This window comes from Schistocerca americana, chromosome 4 (genome assembly GCF_021461395.2).
Source record: "Schistocerca americana isolate TAMUIC-IGC-003095 chromosome 4, iqSchAmer2.1, whole genome shotgun sequence".
NCBI lineage: Eukaryota > Metazoa > Arthropoda > Insecta > Orthoptera > Acrididae > Schistocerca > Schistocerca americana.
In genome coordinates, this window is record NC_060122.1 from 725,439,319 (window position 1) to 725,461,761 (window position 22,443).

A 22,443-nucleotide genomic window follows, 5' to 3' on the forward strand; every position below is an offset into this window, starting at 1 on the left:
GCAAACCATACGCGACTGGAACAGGAAAGGGAGGTAATGACAGTGGCACGTAAAGTGCCCTCCGCCACACACCGTTGGGTGGCTTGCAGAGTATAAATGTAGATGTAGATGTGGATGATTCTGCCTCATGTTTCACAGAAAATTCACTATTAAACACCCAGAAAAAGAACTGCAAAATATATTTTAATTGTATGATTTTAAGAACTGTATATTTGAGAACACATTATTGATTGTAGAGTGATTTGAAAATTTGGAAAAGACTGCATATGCATCTAAATCCAAATTCAGTAAATAATTACAAAGTGTGTAGAGTGATCTGAAGATTTGGAAAAGATTGCATCTACATCTGAACCTAAACTCAGCAAATAATTGCAAAGTGTGTAGATGATCTGAAGACTTGAAAATACTGCACTTGCATCTAAATCTAAACACAGCAAATAATTGGAAAGTGTGAAATAGAGGCTATCAAATCAATGGAAGATTTTCTTCATTAAATCTTTGAAAAATTCCACAAGATAGATATGTTAAGAGCACAGCATGCTCATGGCACAGTTTTTTGCATGTTATTCATTCCTCACAGCTTGCTTTCCACACAGGTCAGCTTCACTTGACCAGCTTGTGGATAAGTTATCCAAAAACCTCAGTTTGTCTGCTTTACAAGCATAAATCTCAGTTTTCATTTTGTTGACCTTTAGTCAATAATGCTAGTATACTTTACATACTTGGGCTCAAAACTATCTTATGGCATAATCTTCTTGGGTAATGCAACTGAGGGGGAAAAGTGTTTTTCTGCAGAAACATGCAATAAGAATGTTGTGCAAAGTTGGTAACTGAACTTTTTACAGAAGCCTCTTTAGAGACTTTATACTTCTGTGCCGATACATACACTCTGAAATAGTATTTGCAGTTAATAACAAAAGTTGATTTAGGATGAATTCACAACCACGATTCTAGAAATAAAAATAAGGTTGAGAATGGAGTTTTATAGTGTAGTGTAAGTGTCTATAGCAGATCACTTTTGCACATCAAGCAGGAAATTGAAAATCCTCAAATATTGAAAAACAAAGCAAAACATTAAATATTTAGTCACTCCTTCAATTTATCAGATTATCTGGACTCAAGAGTGTACATTCTGTGTAACTCTAATATCATATAGAGCTTAACTTTTCTAGTATGTAGACTGCTGATAAGGTTCTACGTAAAATTATATGATTTTTGTATCTATTAATTCAAAACAGCAACTGAGTAGTATAGGAGAAGGATTAATGTCACTTTTCAAAGTATTCGTTTTTCCCGTAACATACACATATAAAGCGATCAAGAAGTAACTATGATAACTGTCAGTATGAGTAGATTAGCATTAGTCACAATTCATTGTTAGTACACTTTACAGAAGCAGCCCTGGGCAGTTACTTCTGCCTCTTAATTTGTAAGATGACTTGTTCCATATCCCTGAAAGTTCCCCTTCAATATGGCCTCTTAATTTGTAACATGACTTGTTCCATATCCCTGAAAGTTCCCCTTAAATATGGAACTTACATAAAACAATGTGTGAATGAATGAATGAACTGTCCACATCCCAAGTCCATGATCAACAGCTAAGAGTTGCCACTGCCTAAAGACTTTATAATTATAGTATAATGTATGAATTGTGAATGAACAAGCACAAAAGTTCTAAATCAAGTTCTGTTATTTCTCATTTTTAGGTTCTTTGGCCTTACAGAAAACCTTTGATAATTGTAACTCCAAAAACATTGTTGAGATTGCCTGAGGCAACATCATCATTATCAGATATGTCTCCTGGCACTACCTTCTCTCCTGTAATAGGTTTGTATTCCCTAATGCAAAGTGAAAATGTGATTTTACATATTTTATTTACAGTGTTATGGTTGGTGGATCTTAATACATAGATAAATAGCCTCCTAGCAAAGAATGTATAACCATTGGTGTCCCTCAATGTAATATAGGGGTTATCATATTGTTTCTAATTTACCTTAATATTTTCTTTTGGTATGGCATGGAAGAGAAAATAGTATAGTTTGCTGATGACATTTACATGATAATCAGCAACAAATATTTATTTATTTATTTATTGCATGGAGACACCAACTGGTGTCTTTTGCAAACGTCATAGCATTTTTTTACAAGTTTAGTACAGTCATAAATACATATGTGATTACTCATACATGATACAAATGTACCATTGTACCTAATAAGGCACAATATTGGGTGTTACATTGTACCTATTACAAATATTCAGATTTTACACAATGATTTATTTTAGTTTAATATTAATATTCACTTAAAGAATATAAACACTTGTCAATCAAGAAATATTTCAGTTTCACTTTGAATAAGTTCCCTTTGTGGCACCTTAAAGAGCTCGGTAATCTGTTGTACCATATTTGAGCACTAATGCGTGGACTATGGTCTGTTGTTTTTAATTTTGTTCTTTGTCTGTAGTAGCAGTCTTTATTTCTTGTATTATAGGCATGCATATCAGAGCACTTTGTTGCTTTGTTTTGATGTGTTACAAAAAATATAATTAATTTGTAAAGATACAGTGAGTAGACTGTGAGGTATTTATGATGAACAAAGATTTCCCTAATCCATGGATAATTCTGACTGCTCTTTTCTGTAGGGTTAATATTCTGTTCATATGTATGTCGGCAGCACAACCCCATATCTCTATTCCGTAATTAATCTGTGCAAAAATGGTTCCATAATAAATTATTTAAAATGTCTGATGTGGGACTACTTTTGATAACTGGCTGATTAGATATAATGAACTGCTGATTTTATTGCATAAAAATTTGATATCGTTTACCCATCTTAGATTTTCATCTAGGTGAATACCTAGAAATCTGCAGCCTTCTGTGCCCACTACTTGAATTCCACCTATGTTGCTGATAGAGGTTTGGTGTGAGTTTGTAAGTTTAAATGGCAATAACTGAGATTTACTGATATTAACTTTCAAACCTTGATCTTGAAAATAAGTAGTTATTTGATGTAGTCCCTCAGTTGCTACCAACGTTAACTCATCATTTTGTTTATCAAGAAATAACAGTGAGGTATCGTCTGCAAAGGTTATCAATTGGGAGTTCAAAGGTTGCTCTATATCATGTATGTACACTAGGAAAAGCAAAGGGCCCAAAATTGAGCCCTGGGTACACCTGGTGTGACTGTCTCATATTTGGACTGGAAATTAATGATCTGATTATTGATTTTGTAAGTCAGCTTTGTACACTGCTTGTGGTTAAATAAATATGTAGCCAGCAATTGCATGGATGCAGCATTTACATTGTATGACTCAAGTTTACTTAAAAGTAACTCATGGTTTACCAAGTCAAAGGCTTTAGTAAGGTCTAGAAATATGCCAGCTGTTTGCATTCCTTGATCAAGGACACCATACACTTTGTGAAGAAATTCCGTAATTGCTGTGATAGTACTATGATCTTTTTGGAATTCATGTTGTGTCTCTGTTAGGAACTTATTTTTCAAGAAATAGTCACTAAGTTGTGTCAGCAGCACAATTTCAAATACTTTGCTGAAGACAGGTATTAATGATATGGGCCTGAAATTTGAAACCTCTTCCTTGGATCCTTTTTTATGCACTGGTTTAACTGTGCTCCATTTCAATACATTTGGAAATGTATGTTCTCTGATACTGCAGTTTACCAGGTGGGTGATTATTTTAACTAATTCTTTATTACATTTTTTAATCACGATACTACTCAAACCATCCCATCCAGATGAGTACTTATTCTTTAGGTTATTTACTATCCTGCCTATTTCTTTTTCACTTACTTGTTTGAATTCAAAAGGTGACTCTTCAAAGGGGCAGAGCTTTACCTCACTACTCACAATTGTGTTATTAACTGGGCTAACAGCTGCAGATATAAAGTATTTATTGAAAACATTGCAGACTTTATTAGGATATTTAATTGTGTTTTCTTCATGTCTTATATTTACAATTTCAGTTTCTGGCTTCGGTGTGGCTTTGTGAAATTGATTTACAATTCTCCATGAGGTCTTGGCTATATTGTCTGATTGAGCTATTTCACTGCTGTATGTCTGTTTTCTTAGATTTGAAAGCTCTTTCTTAAGGATTTTCTTGGCTTCGCTGTACTTGGCCTTAAAGACCTGCAGGTTTGTTGACTTACGTAACACATCCAGGTCCTGGATGTTTTGCCTGAGTTTTATCATATTTGCTGGAAGTATCAGTCTGTTGGTTTTTGCACTTTGGTTATGGGTGAACACTTTTTGTATTTTCTTAACAGGGCAGCATCTGTCAAAGTGTCTTAGCATAGTATCATAGAATTTGGCCCATTTGTTTTTAGATCCTTCAGTCTGGTAAACCAGATCCCAGTCCTCTATAGCTAATTTATTTCTTAGGGCTAGGATGAAACCCTCTTTTAGGATTCTTTTATTTTCTATAACTTTTGTCATTTTTGGGATGCTTGTGTTTACATACTCTACAAGCTGGCATTTGTGGTCAGAGTAGTGAAAATCCATATTCCAGCACCTAACACTGTCTTTAATATGTTTACATAGTATAATGTAATCAATTCTGCTAGATGTGGACTTCGTTACCCTGGTATCACTATTTACTACATTTATGAGATTATATGGGTTAAGAGTATCTATTAACCTCATATTACACAAACTGTAAGATTTTGCCTCAGTATTCAGATCACCAAGTATAGTTAGGTCACTGGGACCACAACGTCCCACTACTCTACTAAATATGTCTATGAAGCTAACTACATCAGCCTTTGGTGGATGATAAATCCCAATAACTTTATGTTTTCTCATAACCTCTCTACACTCTTTGGTGTGGACTTCAATGCCTGTCACTTCAATCAAGCCTTCTTTGTTGTACTGGTCTAGATAGTTTATTTTCTTGTACTCGAGATTCTCACTAATGTAAACTGCCACACCACCACCCTTATGTTGCTGTCTACAATAACTATTTGCAAAGGAGTAGCCGTCTAGTTTACAGTAAATAATTTCATCAGATTTTAATCCATGCTCAGTTAACACTACTATATGAGGTGACTGTTCATTTACAAAAACCTGTAATATATTAAGCTTATTTCTAAGGTACTGTATGTTTAGGTGCATGAGCCTTAGTGGTATTTTTAACTGGTCACTCTGATTATCTTCCTTTAAAATGCATTGAGTTGGTTCACTTACATAATTTCTGGATCCAGGCATTAAAAGTGTTCCTGTTCTTTGGCGATCTTGCATTTCTTGATCTACTACCCAACCTGGCTTCTGTCTGTCTAGTTGTCAAGGTAGCTGTTGAGGTGCCTTCTTGCTCCATACAGTCCGAGGAGTTGCCGAACCACCTGGTGTTGCAGTAACTGGAGTTGTACACTCCACCACATTTGATTAAGTGATGCTGAAGAGTGTGCAGTTGATGCCACAGCTTCTGTTGTTTTAACTAGCTGGCTTGGCAAGTTGTTTTTACCCAGTCCTGGGAATTTGTTAGTTGCTTTACTTTCCCACAAAAACATGTCACTTTGAACTCTGGGTTTTATTGGTCTTGAGGATCTTCTAGGGGCACAATGTGTTTCTGGACTTTTGAATATCCTGTTGCTGCAAACTGATCTTCCTACTCCATTGTTCGTTACTGTCCTCTTGACAACATTGTGGTTGATTTCTGGTACTGTAGTTTTTTCTTGCTGTGGTATTATTTGCTCAGTTCCATCTGGATCCTTCCACTCGAGTGATATTGCAGGCTTTAGTTGATTTTTTGGAGAGATGACTGCAAGTAAAGTTCTGGCCATTTCTTCCTTGCCATTAGCATTTAGGTGTAGTCCGTGAGAAGTGTACCAGTCTCTGTTCTCAGGGACTGTTACAAACTGAGTGTTTTGGAAAGATTTCACTATTTTGGCTATTTTCCTATTTGTTTCCTGGTTTCATCATTCACACAAGACCAGTTTTCAAGATCATATCTATGGGGTATCCCTACTATGATTACATTTGTATGCTGAAGCTTAATTAATGCTGATGTTATAGCATTTAATGCCCTGTCTGCTTCGTTTTTGGCTACATCATTTGTGCCACCCCAGATTACAACTGTGTCATTCATTGTGAGACTCTGTAAGTTGTTACAGCTTTCAAGTATTGAAGTTAATGGTGCACCTGGTATAACATTTCCTTGGATTACGAAATGTTTATGACTTTGATGCATTAAGTTAGCTGCAACTGATCGCCCATGGCTGTCTGCAAACACTGTTATTCTTTTTTTTTTTGTGTTTAGGTGAGCTTTTTATGTTACTGCTGTGTCTGTTGTACGAATGTTTCTCGCTACTTTTGCTGTTTTCTTGAACTATGAAGTTTTTATTTATCTCAGTGCTTTGTTGTTCACAATTTTCATCTTCTTGTAGCACATCAAACCTGTTCCTTGTCGTAATGTATAACGAGGAATCATTCGTAATTTTTTTCACAGCTTTAGATGTTGTTTTAGGCGTAATATACTGATTGGTTTTTGCAACAATTTCGTTTATAGAGTTTTTGTTTTCACGATTTGGAACTTTCCCCCCCCCCCCCCCCCCCCTCTGAGTATTTCACCATCATTTTGTAACTTCTGTCATTGGAGGTCGTCAGATTTACTTTTTTAATTCTTTAACCTCATCAATGAGCACATTGATTATATTGTAAGTACAGTCTTTGTTATTCAAGTCTAGTCCTAACTCATCTTCCCTACACAGCCAGAACTTTTGTTTAGAGTTGACATTTACACAGGAGAAATGAAACACAGTTTTACATTTTATGCACATAATTCTTTTACAGACATGATGTCCACAGTAGCAGAGTCCTGAAACTTTTCAACTCAACATTGCGTTTTGTTCGTTAGATGTAGTTGCTACACACTGGAATTTCTCCGATGGGAGAGAAGCTGCCTAAAGGCTAGAAGAAAACAACTACTCAACAAATAAACAACTAACACCCTAATAAAAAACAAATAGGATGAACTTTGGTATTATGAAAAGGATAGATTGCTACTCACCATAGAAAAGATATGTTGAGTCACAGACTGACACAAAAAAAAGACTGCTAAACATGTGAGCTTTTGTCTGAAAGCCCTTCTTCTAAAGTAGACAACACTCACACATTCATGCAAAAAGGTGGCAGTTCTTTTTGAAAACCTGGTTTCCTCAGGGAATTACATTGTCCTTGGAAAAATCAGAGGTATTTCAGGAATTTCATAAAATATCGGGGAATTCTGCATTTTTAACCTAGCACTGAAATTGAATTTTATAAATCACAACTTTTAAAATGGTTAATATCTCAACTGTATGAATATTATTCCATATAAATTATCAATATTTAAAAAAATGGTTAAACTACTGATTATGGCTGGTATATAGCTCACCTGAGAGAAAAGAAAAGTCTTTATTGCAGTGTGCTACCCCTCTCCCCTCACCATTAATTTATCAAAAGCTTCTTGACACCTTCTTTCTCCTCACATCCGAAATTCTTATGGAATTCCTTTTTTTCCAAATTTGAGTTGCCGCCCTGTCCAAGCACAACTCGTACAAACATGACAACTGTCCCTGACCACTGAGGCCAGACTGTAAGCAACTGTTGATGTTGGGAGAAGGTTGTACAAGCTACAATACAACCACTGCACTGCATTCTATCTGGGCATGACAAGCAACAAGCTTTCTGGCCCAAGAATGACCACCAACAAACTGTAGCTAAGACAATGCAAGACCACTCAGTTGCTGAGCATGCTGCCCATTACAATGTTCTTCACTTCAGTGACTGCTTCCCAGCATGTACCATCTGGAACCTTGCTACGAATGCCAATTTTTCCAAATTGCACAGGTGGGAACCCTCTTTGCATTATATCTTATGTTCCCAAAAACCCCTGGCCTCAGTCTTTATTACTCCCTGTCCTTCACGCACCTACCTCCTTACCTACTCCCATTCCAGCATTACATAACCTTCTATTCCATCAGGGTATCCACAGTCTTTTTACCACTCCTCTACTTCTCTCCTCCCCCTCCCCCCCTCCCATTGCACCTAGCTGCCCTACCCTGTCTTCACCATGTCCCTGTATGCTCTCACCAGCAGAACTTTACCATCCGCCACCCCTCCTTTCAATTCCTCACCCTCCCCATCCCAACCTCCTCTTCACATCCACCACCCAGAGTGCTTTTCCCATCATGCAAAGTTGCTCACAATCTGGCCTCCGTGATTTTGCTTACATTAATGTGTGTGCATTGTCTGATTTAGAATAAGGCCTTTTTGCCAAAAGCAGTCTTTGTGTTGTGCCTGTCTGTGACTCAGCATCTCCTCTATATGGTGAGTAGCAATCTATCCTTTTCATAATATTGTCATTATTCCACATTATATTTTCCCTTGTCTGACAGCGCAAACTGCTGCATAGTAATATCTCCAGCCAAACTAAACTGAAAATAAAAGATAGAGAGAAGAAAGGAAGTAAGGGAGATCAATGTCTCATAAGTGACAAGCTCATTAGACCTGAGTACAAGTTTAGATTGGACAATTATTGACTGGAAATTAGCAATGCCATTTCAAAGGAACCTTTGAAGTAGTCATGTTGGTGATTTACACAAATCACAGAAAACTTAAATCAGGACAGCCAGCTGGGGATTTGAATCTGTAATGATACTAACTTGATTGTACTGCTGCAAGTCCTCAGGAGCGCATGACGCATTGAAGTCTCTTACTCTTAAATTGTTTTATTTGATCATCTCACAGTTCAGTAACAGGTGCAACGCCATCAAGGTTGATATTCTGCCACATATACAGTGTGTCCCAAAATAATGTGTACACTCTTTGAAACTCAACACCTCTTTAATGAAAGTGGTTAAAAATACAATTTTATTGGTGTTAGGTGCCTCATGTTCTGACTTGGTAAACGTTCAAACTAATGTCCGTCCATCGCAATACACCGTCAACAATGACTTACGACTGAGTGACATGCCAACTTTATTGTTTCCAATGGAATAGCATCACAGGCTTTCTCAATTTGCTCTCTAAGATCATCTAGTGTATGTGGTCTCACAGTGTAAACTGTGTTCTTGAGAGTACCCCACAGAAAAAGTCCAGAGGAGTTAAATCTGGAGAACGAGCAGGATACTCCATACTCCCTCTTGATCCTATCCAGGGAATGTACAATTGAGAAATGCCCTCACATCCAAGTGAAATTGAGGTGGCACCCCCTCCTGTTGAAAGTAATAATCTTCCTTTCAAAACCAACGCTAAGACCAGGAGTTATCATTTCCAGGCAAGTACGAGTCGCCCATGACACTGTTGTCAAAGAAGTATGGCATGATTAACCCTCTAGAAGACAGACCATACCAGATTGTTAGTTCTGGTAGATTAACATGCCTTTGCTCGGTTATGTATGGATTCTCCTTGGCCCAGTACATGCAGTTATGGCAGTTAATTGTTCCATCAAGTTTAAATGTCGCTTCATCTGACCAAAGAATTTGGTCTTGGAAACATTGCTCTTCTTCACATCTGTTAATGCACTGCTCACAAAATTCGCTTTGCCTATCAGGATCATCCTCATTAAGAGCATGGAGAAGTCTTGGAACGTAAGGCTTAAAGTTCTGATACCACAAAATTCTATGAACACTGCTTCTGCAGATCCCAGTCTCATGAGAGCATTGCCTCACAGATTTCTTCAGGGATCGTGTGTATGCCTGGATTACTGCATTGACACACTCATTGTCTGTTGAACTTCTATTTCATCTGCTATGTCACTTTTTCATATCATGCACTGTTCCTTTGACTTCAAACTTATCTCTGATTCTTGTAATGGTTACTCTTGTCAGTGGTGGTGTTCCAAATTCAACTCTCCAATGTCGGTGTACTACACTCACATCCTCTGTTTCCAGTAACACTGTAGCACCTGTTTCCATTGTTCAAACAATATTGTGATGTTTGCTGACAATTCTGAAACAAAAGAAACAATTCTTATGTTTTTCACCACCTTCTAAACTATTACCCATAAAAATTGTATTTCTGTTTCCTTTAATTAAAGACATATTCTATTTCAAAGAGTGTATACATTATTTTGGGACACCCTGTATTTATATTAACACACTTTGTTGGAAACCAGTTCACAATGCATCTTTTGTCAATAAGAATGTTATCATTAACATTGTTTGATGATAACTGGGACCACAGCCTTCGTGAAATTTCTTAATGAAATCATTCTGCGTTTGGCTGTTAAAACGTGTTTGAACAGCCAAAAGCAGAATGACTTCATTTGAAAATATTAACATTGTTCTGATCTGTCCACTTTTCTTCACGATCATACTACCAAACCAAGTTAGTAACTTTATGTAATAGCTTCTACACAGTGACATGGAACATATTTCCACACTGAAATCCTCATTCATACTATTTTAAACACTTACTAGTCTTCACCAAATGTTAATTTAGTTTAGTTTATAACAATAAAATAGTCAAATTTAGTACTGATGATGTCATTGTTTCAAACCAAGCAATAATTTTGTTTAACTGTGTGAAAGATAACTGCAGAAGTAATACAGTTCAGTGAACTATTTGGTTGATGCAGTGTATACCTATGTGGTGGTTTATTGAGTTTAATGTAAATATCCCAGGTTCCAAATTTACACATATGAGTGTAACATCAAATCTGAGAAAAAATGTCGAAAATGTTTTCAATAGAATGAAAAATTTAATTTCATGTAATGTTTCAGTTACTCAATTTTTAAAGAAAGTAAACCAATGACTTGGCAGAGTGAAATTAAAGCTTTTAAATGAGGTAAATTACTGTAGAAATAAACAACTGTTAGTTCACAATATTTTATAATTACATGGCATGAGAATATAATCAATTACCAATTTTTCTAAAAAGAAAATGTTTTATGTAAAACTAAATGGATCATTTGGTTCAGTATAGCATGGATGAACTACTGAATAATATATTTTAATGGAGTATGACCTAAATATGAATTTCAACATTTTATGTAGATTTGGCATGTTAATTACCAGTACATTACAACAAAAAAGAAAAAAAGTATCTAACAAGTAGAACAGTTGCAAATGGAATAATTCCACCAACCTGCATTTCAAACTTTATTTTTTCTAAATGTGAGTTCGGTGACTTATCCACTGATTCACATAACTTGGCTTGAAAATAGGTAACGACTTTATGACAAACATTTTTTTAATCTGTTGCATGTTGAGAGCTATAAATTGGATGAGCATTTTACAGCACTTGCATAAATACAGCCAACAGAGTACTATGTCCTCCATACAATAATATAGTATGTAACAGCTATTGTGAATAAAGAATATATTTTGAATATAGCTATTTAAATATTAGGTGTGGAACAATTTCCAAGAAATTCTTAGAACTGAAAAAGTCATTATAGGTCAAAAGAGGACTATTAGGATGATTATTAAAAGTTTAAAAAGGAACTCACTGCTTTTAGATTTTTGAAATTTTGGTAATTTATTCTATTCATTGAGGTAACAGTCTCTGAACTCTTGTCTTTGTACGTGGATGGAGGGGGATTGATATGATATGATACAAACTGCATCAGCTGTGTTAGGACATTTGGATGGAACCTGAAATCTAGGTTCCTAGAGTGTTTATGATATTTTCACAAATTTCTTCTGCATTTTTATTTCTGTATCAATGCTTATGTGACATCCACAAACAAAACTGAATGATAATTTATATCTACTTATATAGGTAAGTCATTTATGCAAAATAGAAATAGGATTGAGCCAAAGATTGGCCCCTGTAGTAATCTTTGTGAAATAGTTCTCCACTTTAAGGAGTAGTTTCTTAGGTTGATGTTACAATAACCCTTTGCTTTTTCTCTGTCAGATATGATTTACACCATTGTAAGAACTACTCATAAGAATGTTCACACAATGAAGTGTTTTGGGTAATTAAAAGTCATTATTTTGGAGTTTGGTGATAAATAATTGCATTTCTTCACTTAGATAAATACTGGGTACTGTACGTAATGAAAAATAGCAGTGTATAAAATTGGTTCTAAAATGGCTATTTCAGTGAGCACAAACTTTTAAGACCCATCTTATTTCATTGATAGAATTGTCAGTCTGTACCTTGTCTTCTTATTGTCCGTGGGATGATGTAAAGGTCCAAGTTGTTGAACATAAATGAAGATCCTTATTCGCATTTTCATAATATTGTCATTTATTTCCCATCCAAAATGGCATACAATGGGACTTAATAATAATAATAATAATAATAATAATAGCTTTATTCAACATCGAATGGTACACTGCACATGTACAAAGAAATGGTAATAATTATAGTTATTTGTACAATACACAAAACACATTCTTCTGAATAGGTCATTAATTTACAAAAAAATTACAATAAGATGTTTACTAATTTCTATTTACATAATTTCACAAAGCATTTGTTGTTCTTCATATAAGTATGGTACTCTTCTAATGTGTAGAAAGGGTGTTTTACTAAAAATTTCTTAAGCTGATGTTTCAGTTTAATTGTAGGAAGAGCCATGACTGCACTAGGCAGTGCATTACCTAATTTTATACCTGTGTACTGAGGTCTAGGGGTAGCATCTTTGATTCATAATCAAAACGTCTTCAGTCCCGGGTTCGATCCTCGCCACTGCCTAAATTTTGATAAATAATAAGCATTGGCGGCCGAAGACTTCCGGCATAAGAAGTCAGCCTCATTCTGCCAACGGCCTTGTCAAAGAGGGCGGAGGAGCGGATAGAGGTTCAGGGCACTCTCTTGTCCTAGGGGTGGGAAATTGCCCCTAAAGGCGGAAGAATCAGCAATGATCAACGACATGAGGATGCAGAAGGCAATGGAAACCACTGCATTAAAGACGCGTAACGTGTATCCACAGGACATGTGGCCTGTAATTGAAGAAGTGTCATAATGATCTCTCCATTGGCAAAAGATTCTGGAATAGTCCCCCATTCGGATCTCCCGGAGGGGATCTCCCGGAGGGGAAGATTGAATAATCAACAAAAGGATAACGTTCTACAAGTTGGGGCATGGAATGTCAGAAGCTTGAACGTGGTAGGGAAACTAGAAAATCTGAAAAGGGAAATGCAAAGGCTCAATCTAGATATAGTAGGGGTCAGTGATGTGAAGTGGAAGGAAGACAAGGATTTCTGGTCAGATGAGTATCGGGTAATATCAACAGCAGCAGAAAATGGTATAACAGGTGTAGGATTCGTTATGAATAGGAAGGTAGGGCAGAGGGTGTGTTACTGTGAACAGTTCAGTGACCGGGTTGTTCTAATCAGAATCGACAGCAGACCAACACCGACAACGATAGTTCAGGTATACATGCCGACGTCGCAAGCTGAAGATGAACAGATAGAGAAAGTGTATGAGGATATTGAAAGGGTAATGCAGTATGTAAAGGGGGATGAAAATCTAATAGTCATGGGCGACTGGAATGCAGTTGTAGGGGAAGGAGTAGAAGAAAAGGTTACGGGAAACTATGGGCTTGGGACAAGGAATGAAAGAGGAGAAAGACTAATTTAGTTCTGTAACAAGTTTCAGCTAGTAATAGCGAATACCCTGTTCAAGAATCACAAGAGGAGGAGGTATACTTGGAAAAGGCCGGGAGATATGGGAAGATTTCAATTAGATTACATCATGGTCAGACAGAGATTCCGAAATCAGATACTGGATTGTAAGGCGTACCCAGGAGCAGATATAGACTCAGATCACAATATAGTAGTGATGAAGAGTAGGCTGAAGTTCAAGACATTAGTCAGGAAGAATCAATACGCAAAGAAGTTGGATACGGAAGTACTAAGGAATGACGAGATACGTTTGAAGTTCTCTATCGCTATAGATACAGCAATAAGGAATAGCGCAGTAGGCAGTACAGTTGAAGAGGAATGGACATCTCTAAAAAGGGCCATCACAGAAGTTGGGAAGGAAAACATAGGTACAAAGAAGGTAGCTGTGAAGAAACCATGGGTAACAGAAGAAATACTTCAGTTGATTGATGAAAGAAGGAAGTACAAACATGTTCCGGGAAAATCAGGAATACAGAAATACAAGTCGCTGAGGAATAAAATAAATAGGAAGTGCAGGGAAGCTAAGACGAAATGGCTGCAGGAAAAATGTGAAGACATCCAAAGAGATATGATTGTCGGAAGGACAGACTTAGCATACAGGAAAGTCAAAACAACCTTTGGTGACATTAAAAGCAATGGTGGTAACATTAAGAGTGCAACGGGAATTCCACTGTTAAATGCAGAGGAGAGAGCAGATTGGTGGAAAGAATGCATTGAAAGCCTCTATGAGGGTGAAGATTTGTCTGATGTGATAGAAGAAGAAACAGGAGTCGATTTAGAAGAGATAGGGGATCCAGTATTAGAATCAGAATTTAAAAGAGCTTTGGAGGACTTACGGTCAAATAAGGCAGAAGGGATAGATAACATTCCATCAGAATTTCTAAAATCATTGGGGGAAGTGGCAAGAAGACGACTATTCATGTTGGTGTGTAGAATATATGAGTCTGGCGATATACCATCTGACTTTCGGAAAAGCATCATCCACACAATTCCGAAGACGGCAAGAGCTGACAAGTGCGAGAATTATTGCACAATCAGTTTAATAGCTCATGCATTGAAGCTGCTTACAAGAATAATATACAGAAGAATGGAAAAGAAAATTGAGAATGCGCTAGGTGACGATCAGTTTGGCTTTAGGAAAAGTAAAGGGACGAGAGAGGCAATTCTGACGTTACGGCTAATAATGGAAGCAAGCTAAAGAAAAATCAAGACACTTTCATAGGATTTGTCGACCTGGAAAAAGCATTCGACAATATAAAATCGTGCAAGCTGTTCGAGATTCTGAAAAAAGTAGGGGTAAGCTATAGGGAGAGACGGGTCATATACAATATGTACAACAACCAAGAGGGAATAATAAGAGTGGGTGATCAAGAACGAAGTGCTCGTATTAAGAAGGGTGTAAGACAAGGCTGTAGCCTTTCGCCCCTACTCTTCAATCTGTACATCGAGGAAGCAATGATGGAAATAAAAGAAAGGTTCAGGAGTGGAATTAAAATACAAGGTGAAAGGATATCAGTGATACGATTCGCTGATGACATTGCTATCCTGAGTGAAAGTGAAGAAGAATTAAATGATCTGCTGAACGGAATGAACAGTCTAATGAGTACACAGTATGGTTTGAGAGTAAATCGGAGAAAGACGAAGGTAATGAGAAGTAGTAGAAATGAGAATAGCGAGAAACTTAACATCAGGGTTGAGGGTCACGAAGTCAATGAAGTTAAGGAATTCTGCTACCTAGGCAGTAAAATAACCAATGATGGACGGAGCAAGGAGGACATCAAAAGCAGACTCGCTATGGCAAAAAAGGCATTTCTGGCCAAGAGAAGTCTACTAATATCAAATACCGGCCTTAATTTGAGGAAGAAATTTCTGAGGATGTACGTCTGGAGTACAGCATTGTATGGTAGTGAAACATGGACTGTGGGAAAACCGGAACAGAGGAGAATCGAAGCATTTGAGATGTGGTGCTATAGACAAATGTTGAAAATTAGGTGGACTGATAAGGTAAGGAATGAGGAGGTTCTATGCAGAATCGGAGAGGAAAGGAATATGTGGAAAACACTGATAAGGAGAAGGGACAGGATGATAGGACATCTGCTAAGACATGAGGAAATGACTTCCGTGGTACTAGAGGGAGCTGTAGATGGCAAAAACTGTAGAGGAAGACAGAGATTGGAATATGTCAAGCAAATAATTGAGGACGTAGGTTGCAAGTGCTACTCTGAGATGAAGAGGTTAGCACAGGAAAGGAATTCGTGGCGGGCCGCATCAAACCAGTCAGTAGACTGATGACCAAAAAAAAAAAACTGAGGCCCTTTTTCGTAAAGTGCTGTTCTGTGGCTGCCAATGTAAAATCTTTCTTTATATCTAGTATTGTACTGCTGGAAATCCGAATAAGTGTTTGGGCGCAGTCTTTTCACAAGCAATATGGCTTTTAGAATGTATGTGTTTATAACAGCTAACACCCCTGTTTTTGGAAACAAGTTGCAACAAGACTCCCTCTATTTTGCTCCACAGATTATTCTCACACCCCTTTTTTGAAGAATGAGTAGCTTGTCTAGATTAGCTTTGGTTTTTGCCCCCCTTCCCCCAAATTTCAATACCGTAGTTCAAGTGAGTATGTAGTCTTTCGGACTACAGTGTCTTTACAGAAATTGCTAATAGTACTGATTGCAAATATATTTTATGACAACTTAGTTGCTAGGGAGTCAATTTGTGTGTCCCATTTCAGGTTGCTTTGGATTGTTAGGCCAAGGAATTTTACACTAGACTCTTTATTTACCAGTTCGTTGCCAATTTATAATTTAATTTCATTATTCAAACTCCTTTTATCAAGATCCATCAAACATGTTTTACTGGTGCTTACATTTAAGTGGCTTTCATTAAAAAACTGAACAATTTCTTTTGTCGCATTATTACACTCAGCCTATTTCTGCATATTAGTGAAGAGAATCTTGTCAGAAGCTTACACAGATTTTGCAGCATTCACAATCCTCAAGTAATAATTTCATTAAACATTTTCAATTACAAATCACAGTTTCCAGTATAAAAGATTTACATGGTGCACTTGCTCTACACAACCCAAAGATGCATATCCTACATAGCATCTTGACAAAGACTGTCCCACTCCAGCTTGAGAGACAGACAGATTAACTCTTGGTCTGTATGACAAATGATATATTATAGCTTGAAATTCTATATTGTTCCAGAACTGGTAACTGCTGAAATTAGCTTTTATACATATTTTTCTGCATACCTGGGTGAACTCATGCAAAGATGCATGTTGAGATTAGCAAAATTTACAAAAATAAAAATAATTATATATTATTGAAAATAATTTTGAAACAGAGTTTTTTTAAAACTTGAGGAGTATGTCACATTGCTGAAATAATGTGCATTTAATATTTTCTTTCACATTCCAGATTTTTATGAAAAATTGAGTTTTTTTCCGAAAAATGATCGCAGCTCTTGGTTTCATAGACAAGAAAATGTTAGGAGAAATTTCATAACCAAAATGTTGCAAATTGCAAAATATATGCTATTTATGATCAAGTGTAACAAATAGAATTAATGTTCCAACATGTTACAAAAAGGCTTGGAATACAGAGAAATTTAAATAATTATTTTCATAAAATACATTGACTCCACAGGCTACCCTTTTGTACTTCAAACTACCAATTTAAGGTAAAATATAGTTGTAAAAAAGATGGAACTGCAAGTTTAATCAAACAAGCTTAGTATTGTAATCTACTATTCTTCAAAAGGCCCTTTAATTCTGGTACATGATAAATGGAACTAACATTACTCATAAATTCATTGATAGCATAAATTGTACTTTTGTCTTTTTGGAAGCCAAATTGATTTTTTAAGATTGTATTAAATTTTTGGTCCCCTTGAACTGTAGACCTTACTGCTGATGGAATGGCTTTGTGTACCTCTGTGATATAGATACCCATACTTTAGGTCTGTAGGTGCAAACACAGTTGGGGGGGCTATCTGTTGAGAGGCCAGACAAATATGTGGTTCCTGATGAGGAGCAGGAGCCTTTCCAGAAGTTACGAGGGCAATAGTTTGGATGACTGACTAATCTGGCCTTGTAACATCAACCGAAATGGCCTTGCTGTGCTGGTATTGCGAATGGCTGAAAGCAAGGGGAAACTACAGGGGGATCTCTGGGTGGAGACTACTCAGGAGGATGTTGTCATCAGGAGAAACAAAGCTAGTGTTCTATGGATTGGAGAATGGAATGTTAGATCCCTTAATCAGATAGGTAGGCTAGAAAATTTAAAAAGGAAAATGGATAAGTTAAAGTAAGATACAGTGAGAATTAGTGGAGTGCAGTGACAGAAGGAACAGGACATCTTTACAGGTGATTACAGGATTATAAATATAAATTGAAAAAGGGATAATGCAGTGCTAGGTTTAATACTAAATAAGAAAATAGGAATGCATGTGAGCTACCAGATGTGAAGCCCACCCCCACTACAGTAGTACAAGTTTATAAACCAACTAGCTTAGCAGATACTGAAGAGATTGAAGAAGATGAGATAAAAAAATTATTCAGATAACTAAGAGAGATGGAAATGTAATTGTGTTGCAGGATTAGAATTCAATATTAGTAAAAGGAAGAAAAGGAAGAATAGTAGGTGAATATGGACTGGGGGAAAGGAATGAAAGAGAAAGGCATCTGTTAGAATTATACCCAGAGCATTTCCAGGAGTAGATGTGCTCTCAGAACAGTAAATTAAAACTGAAGAGATTGCAGAAAGGTAGTAAATTAAGGAGACAGGGCCTGACTATTTGAAATAATCAGAGGTTGCTGATGGTTTCAGAAGAGCATCAGGCAAAAACTGACTGGAGCAGGGGAAAGGATTAACATAGAAGACAAATGGATAGATTTGAGAGATGAAATAGTGCAGGCAGCAAAGGATCAAATAGGTAAAAGGACAAAACCTAGTATAAATCCTGGGATACTACCAAAGATACTGAATTTAATTGATGAAAGGAGAAAATATAAAAAGGCAGGAAATGGAGCTGGTGAAAGGGAATACAAACATCTGAAGAATGAGATTGACAGGAAGTTCAAGATTGCTAAGCAAGAATGACCAGAGAACAAATGTAAGGAGTTAGAAGATATATCACCATAGGGGAAAAATAGATATCAGGAAAATGAAAGAGGTCTTTGGAGAAAAGAGAAGCAGCTGTATGAATATTTAAGAGCTCAGATGGGAAACCAATCCTAACCAAAGAAGGGAAACCTGAAAGATGGAAGAAGTATATAGAAGTTCTATACAGGAGCGATGAACTTAAAGATAATATTATAGAAATGAAAGAGAATATAGATGAAAATGAGATGGGTGATATGATACTGCAAGAGGAATTTAATAGAGGACTGAAAGACTTCAGTCAAAATAAAGCCCCGAGTGTAGATGAGAAATCTGTCAGAACTATTGATAGTCTTGGGAGAGCTGGCCATGAACGCTTCCATCTCATGAGCAAGTTGTATGAGACAGGCAAAATTCCTGCAGACTTCAAGAATAATATAATAATTCCAATTCCAAAGAAAGCAAGTGCTGAACAGTGTGAGTATTACTGAACTATGAGTTTAATAAGTCATGGTTTCAAAATATTTACACAAATTCTTTGGAGAAGAATGGAAAAACTGGTAGGAGGCTTGGATTCCAGAAGTATGTTGGAACACACAAGACAATGCTGACCCAATGGCATATCTTAGAAAATTGGTTAAGGAAAGGCAAACCTATGCTTATAACATTTGTAGACTTAGAGAAAGTTTGAACAATGCTGACTGGAATACTTTCTTTGAAATTCTGATGGTAGCAGGCGTGAAATACAAGAAGAAAAGGATATTTACAACTTGTACAGAAACCAAACAGCAGTAATAAAAGTCAAGGGGCATAAAAGAGAAGCATTAGTTGAGGAGGGAGTGAGACATAGTCCTAATCTATCCCCTATGTTATTCAATCTCTACATTGAGCAAGCAGTAAGTGGAACTAAAGAAATAACTACAGTAGGAATTAAAGTTGAGGGGAAGAAATAAAAACTTTGAGGTTTGCCAGTAACACTGTAATTCTGTCAGAAACAGCTAAGGACTTGGAAGACCAGTTAAATGGAATGGACACTGTCTTGAATGGAGGATATAAGAGGAATATCAACAAAATCAAAAGACAGATAATTTAATGTAGTCTAATTAGTTGATACTGAGGGAATTAGATTAGGAAATGAGACTTTGAAAGCAGTAGATGAGTTTTGCTATTTGGGCAGCAAAATAACTGATGGTGGATGAAGTAGAATGGATATGAAATGTAGGCCGGTAATGCCAAGGAAAGTGTTTCTGAAGAAGAGAAATTTGTTAACAGTGAATATTGATTTAAGTGTTACAAAGTTTTTCCTGAAAGTATTTGTAAGGAGTGTAGCCATGTCTGAAGCTGAAAAATTGACAGTAAACAATTTAGACAAGAAGAGAATAAAAGATACTGAAATTTAGTGTTACAGAAGAATGCTGAATATTAGATGAGTAGACCACGTACTGAAAAGAATTGGGGGAAAAGAAATTTGGGGTGCAACCTGATTGGATGACAGGATAGGTCAATAGGACACTTTCTGAGACATCTAGGGATCACCAATTTAGCATTAGATGGAAAGGTGGAGAGTAAAATTCATAAAGGGACTCCAAGAGGTCAATACTGTAAGCAAATTCAAAAGGGTGTAAGTTGCAATAGTTATTCAGAGATGAAGAGGCTTGTACAGGATAGAGTAGTATGTAGAGCTGCATTGAATCAATCTTCGGCCAAAGACCACAACAGCAGCATTAAATTTTTGGCAAAAATTTTGAATTTGATGTGAAAAAGTCATTTGACATGTTTTAGAACACATGGGAAGGAGGTAAATTGGATGGTAATTTCCCATATCTGCTTTGGAGCCTTTCTTAAATAGTGGTTTCACTGCTACATATTTCAGAAAATCTGGGAAGTAGCCTCCTTGCAATGACAGTTTAATTACTTTGGATAGTGAATATGCTATTACATTAGAAGCTGCTGCAATAACTTTGGCAGGTATTTCATCCCATCCCACAGAATGTTTATTTTTTAATTTAATATAGTTTTCTTCACATTTTGTCATTATGTTGTCACATTTAAATAGACTCTCAGTCTTGCTCTGATTGAGCCAAATAGATGTACATTATCTCAATGGAGTCTACATCAACATGAGGTTTAGATACAGTTATGAAGAATTCATTAAAATTTTTGCTCTCCCAACAGGGTGTACAAATATTTGTCTTTATCTTTTTTTAAAGAAACTTCTTTGTTGCTAGGTTTGAGTCCAAATTCAAAATGACAATTGCCCCTACTGCTCTGGATTTATTTAAATGCTTTTTAATGAATTTAATGTTTGTTATTTTCTTTACTGCTTTTACAAACTTCTTAAACAGTTTTTTTATCATTTGGCTTAATCAATAAACTCAGGACTCTTACTGAATTTCAACTCAAGCATGTATCTATATGTTTCTGTTGTAGATATTTTTATGCCAAAGGTAGTCAGCTCTAGATTATTACTTGCCTTTCTTTGGCTGACTATAGGTGGAAATATTTCATAGCAAACATGTGAAAAGCAATTCAAAAATGTACTGAAATTTTTTGACTATGAGGTTTCATATTGTACTGACCAATCTGCCTCATTTAATCTGCAACAGAACAAGTGAATATTTTGTTTTTCAGTTGCATTCATCCTGAGAAGCTAAACAAAGAAAACTTGTGCATGGCACATGAAGTTTATAACTATATTATTCAGAGCAAGATAGATGTACCAGTATACTGATTATTAAAACTGCATGATAGCTTCTCAGATATAGACCTGAAATGTGTGGTATATTGCTTAATGATGGTCAGACTGTACTGATAGCTGTGTTCAGCACATGTCTTTTGTCTGAACTCCAAACAATGACCAAAACGCTTCATTAATAAATTTACAATTAATTTAAAATGACATTTGTTTATCTGCATTGTGGCTTGAATATATGGTAGTGAAAAAGAAATGGAATTATATTAATGAAAGTGTGGCACAGTGATTAAAAGTGTAACAGCATTTGACATTTTAATGTTTTTACAATATTTAGTTTTATAAATTTTGTAATTTTTTCATTTCTTTGCTACATTCTAAAGCTATAATTGTCGCAAAATCCATCCAATAATGATGTAATTTTAGTATTAAAGGAAGGTTGATACCTATTTTTAAGCATAGGGGCTAAAGAACGTAATTATCAGCACATGCAGGCTATGTAGCCTGGCTTGTGTTGTGTTCTAAGTACTTTAAGTGGGTCACAGATAAGTATGTAAGTATGTATGGAACAAACTGAGCCATTTTACAGTGCTCGTAGGGGTTGATGACAGATTTTTAATGCACACAGGTGCAAGGAGGATTCTGCTTGGGCATCTACATGGCTTAAATCAGAAGTCTATAAAGCCACCTTTCTAAAGCAAGTGGGACAGAATTGCTCCATGCTGGCTCTGTTTATCCTTCTTCTGACGTATCATGGAATAATATCTGTTACTATATCTTTACATTGTAGTGTGACATCTTCAGCTGTAGTTATAGGTCTTATTTTATTTGAAATCAGTTTTAGTGTCACCATCTTCAGGTCCCTTTGTGATACCAGATGATCATCTGGATACTGGAAAATTGTCATTATAGATCTCATAACAAGTACAAGAAATTGATATCTGCTGTGCTGAACCCTCTTTCTTGTGTGTGGTGTGAATGGGAACAGCACGCCCCCATGATGTTTATTCTAGTTCAATCATCCATTAAGGCTCACCCAGAAAAACTCACAAGCCTGCAAACTAGTCTTATTGA

The 22,443-nt window shown here is 36.3% G+C and overlaps 1 protein-coding gene across 1 annotated transcript in view; it reads left to right on the top strand.

Annotated features, from left to right (window-relative positions):
• The window catches only part of LOC124612717 (probable 2-oxoglutarate dehydrogenase E1 component DHKTD1 homolog, mitochondrial), a 348,152-nt gene that overhangs the window by 281,055 nt on the left and 44,654 nt on the right, over window positions 1-22,443 (top strand). The window contains exon 16 of the mRNA XM_047141074.1: window positions 1,707-1,827. Coding sequence (XP_046997030.1) covers window positions 1,707-1,827 — 121 coding nt within the window. The remainder of the gene's footprint in view (window positions 1-1,706; window positions 1,828-22,443) is intronic.